This window comes from Olea europaea, unplaced genomic scaffold (genome assembly GCF_002742605.1).
Source record: "Olea europaea var. sylvestris unplaced genomic scaffold, O_europaea_v1 scaffold4151, whole genome shotgun sequence".
Taxonomy (NCBI): Eukaryota; Viridiplantae; Streptophyta; class Magnoliopsida; order Lamiales; family Oleaceae; genus Olea; species Olea europaea.
Window position 1 is genome coordinate 4,274 of NW_019261263.1, and position 1,723 is coordinate 5,996.

Genomic DNA, 1,723 nt, shown 5'->3' on the forward strand with positions numbered 1-1,723 from the left:
GTCTTGTACATGTGAGCAATCTCGGGCACCAAAGGATCATCTGGATTTGGGTCCGTCAACAGCGAACAAATTGAAAGCAACACCTGAATTTGGGAATCATAAAATATTTCAACTTCCTTGCACTTTTTAATTGGAAAGTCTCAAGGAATGCAATTAAGAAATGATCTATTCAGTCATTACATTTTCATAAATGTTGAGGGCAAAATCAGAAGATAAGCAATTAGTTGAATTTCGAGGGTGATTGTGCCATAACTTTCACAAACTAGCATTACACCATTTTTCCTTGTAATATTTCTACAGAGGCTAGATTGATTCAAGAAATAGGGCATTTGCCGAAGGGAATACTAACCTTGGAAATAGTTAGGGCAGGGCTCCACTGCTCCTTCAATATGTCAAGGCATATGCTTCCATTGCTATTAATATTTGGATGGAAAACTTTTGTCCTAAAAGCAACCTGCAAAACTCATCATGATGGATGTATAAGAAACTCAAATGGTATTGTCTATTACCAAAAAGAAAAGGCGAAAAATCCAAATGTTGCAGGACGACTAGAGCATGTAAATCACCTTAGGTGGCTTGAAAGGGTAATCTGGAGGGAAATGGATAGTGACTAGGAAAACCCCACCGGTATATGGACTATCTGGAGGACCCATGATTGTGGCTTGCCAATGAAACATGTCTTCAGCAACAGGACCTGAAATATGCACAAATAGGGAGAGCAAATATGTAACAGAAAATTAGAATCTAGAGCACCTTCATCACAAAATCCCTAACTTCGAGGGTATGCATCCTCGTGAAAAAGTTCAAAGAAATAAACTATAAAGGGTTCCAGATTATAAGGAATTCTCTAGCACATTACAGAACCAAGAGGGGTAAAACTCGATAGATCATCAATTCTCAACAAGAATATTTAACAACTTAAAGTATGAAAATTTGGAAGTAGATTGTTTGGTAATGTAAACACTTATCGAAACATGGCCATGTGGCTCAGCAGGTGGCCCATGTCCCTGGTTGCACATATAAAGGCAGGATTAGTTCCATGAATCTCAGGGTCATCAATTAGTCGAATGCCTATAAAGCTTTTGAACATGATCAAGAGAAGCAAGCGTCCAATCACATATCAACTCTTATCAACAACGACCAGATCGAGATTAATTAGGAATGATAATACTGAGTTTGGATTATTTTCTTAAGACAACATTTCTGATGTTGTACTCCCTGTGATTGCTTTTCAAAATTGAAAACTCCAATTGTAGTATAAATAATCGATGATCAAAATCACCTAGAACAAGGAATAAAAGATTTCACCTATTGCAACAAAAAACAACTATCTCATTGTAATCAAGCTCCACTTTAACAAAAAACACTAAATTGTCCACATCTGCTTTAGGAAAATGAACCAAATACAAGCTGAAAGATCGAAATCAATAACAATCATAAGCAAATAGAAAACTTTCTTCTTTAAAAAAACCCAGTTGCATAAACGTAAGAGAAAAAAAAATGTTTGTTTTCTTTTTTTCCATTTTTTTTTTTTTTTGGGTTCTTGAAATGTTGGTTCTATACCAGCGCTGCAAGAGGTAGGAGGATCCTTCTGAAGATCCTTGAGCTCCTTCAAGATCCGCTTAGAAGCCATCTGCGGTTCCTATTATTCACCACAAAAAATCCAGATCCATCTCAAAAACATGAACATTTTTTTACACAAAAAAAAAAAAAAAAAAAAAAA

At 35.8% G+C, this 1,723-nt stretch overlaps 1 protein-coding gene across 2 annotated transcripts in view; it reads right to left on the reverse strand.

Moving 5' to 3' along the window:
• Nucleotides 1-1,699, reverse strand: part of LOC111387651 (ubiquitin-conjugating enzyme E2 28) — a 2,837-nt gene extending 1,138 nt beyond the window's left edge. The window contains exons 1-4 of one of the 2 annotated variants that reach the window (XM_023012224.1): nucleotides 1,564-1,698; nucleotides 567-694; nucleotides 350-454; nucleotides 12-83 (exon numbers count right to left, since the gene is read on the reverse strand). In XM_023012224.1, the coding sequence (XP_022867992.1) occupies nucleotides 12-83; nucleotides 350-454; nucleotides 567-694; nucleotides 1,564-1,633 (375 nt within the window). In that variant the 5' untranslated portion in view covers nucleotides 1,634-1,698. Of the gene's footprint in view, nucleotides 1-11; nucleotides 84-340; nucleotides 455-566; nucleotides 695-1,563 lie in introns of both variants that reach the window. The other variant, XM_023012225.1, reaches the window with a different exon arrangement.
• Nucleotides 1,700-1,723: the final 24 nt, after the last annotated feature.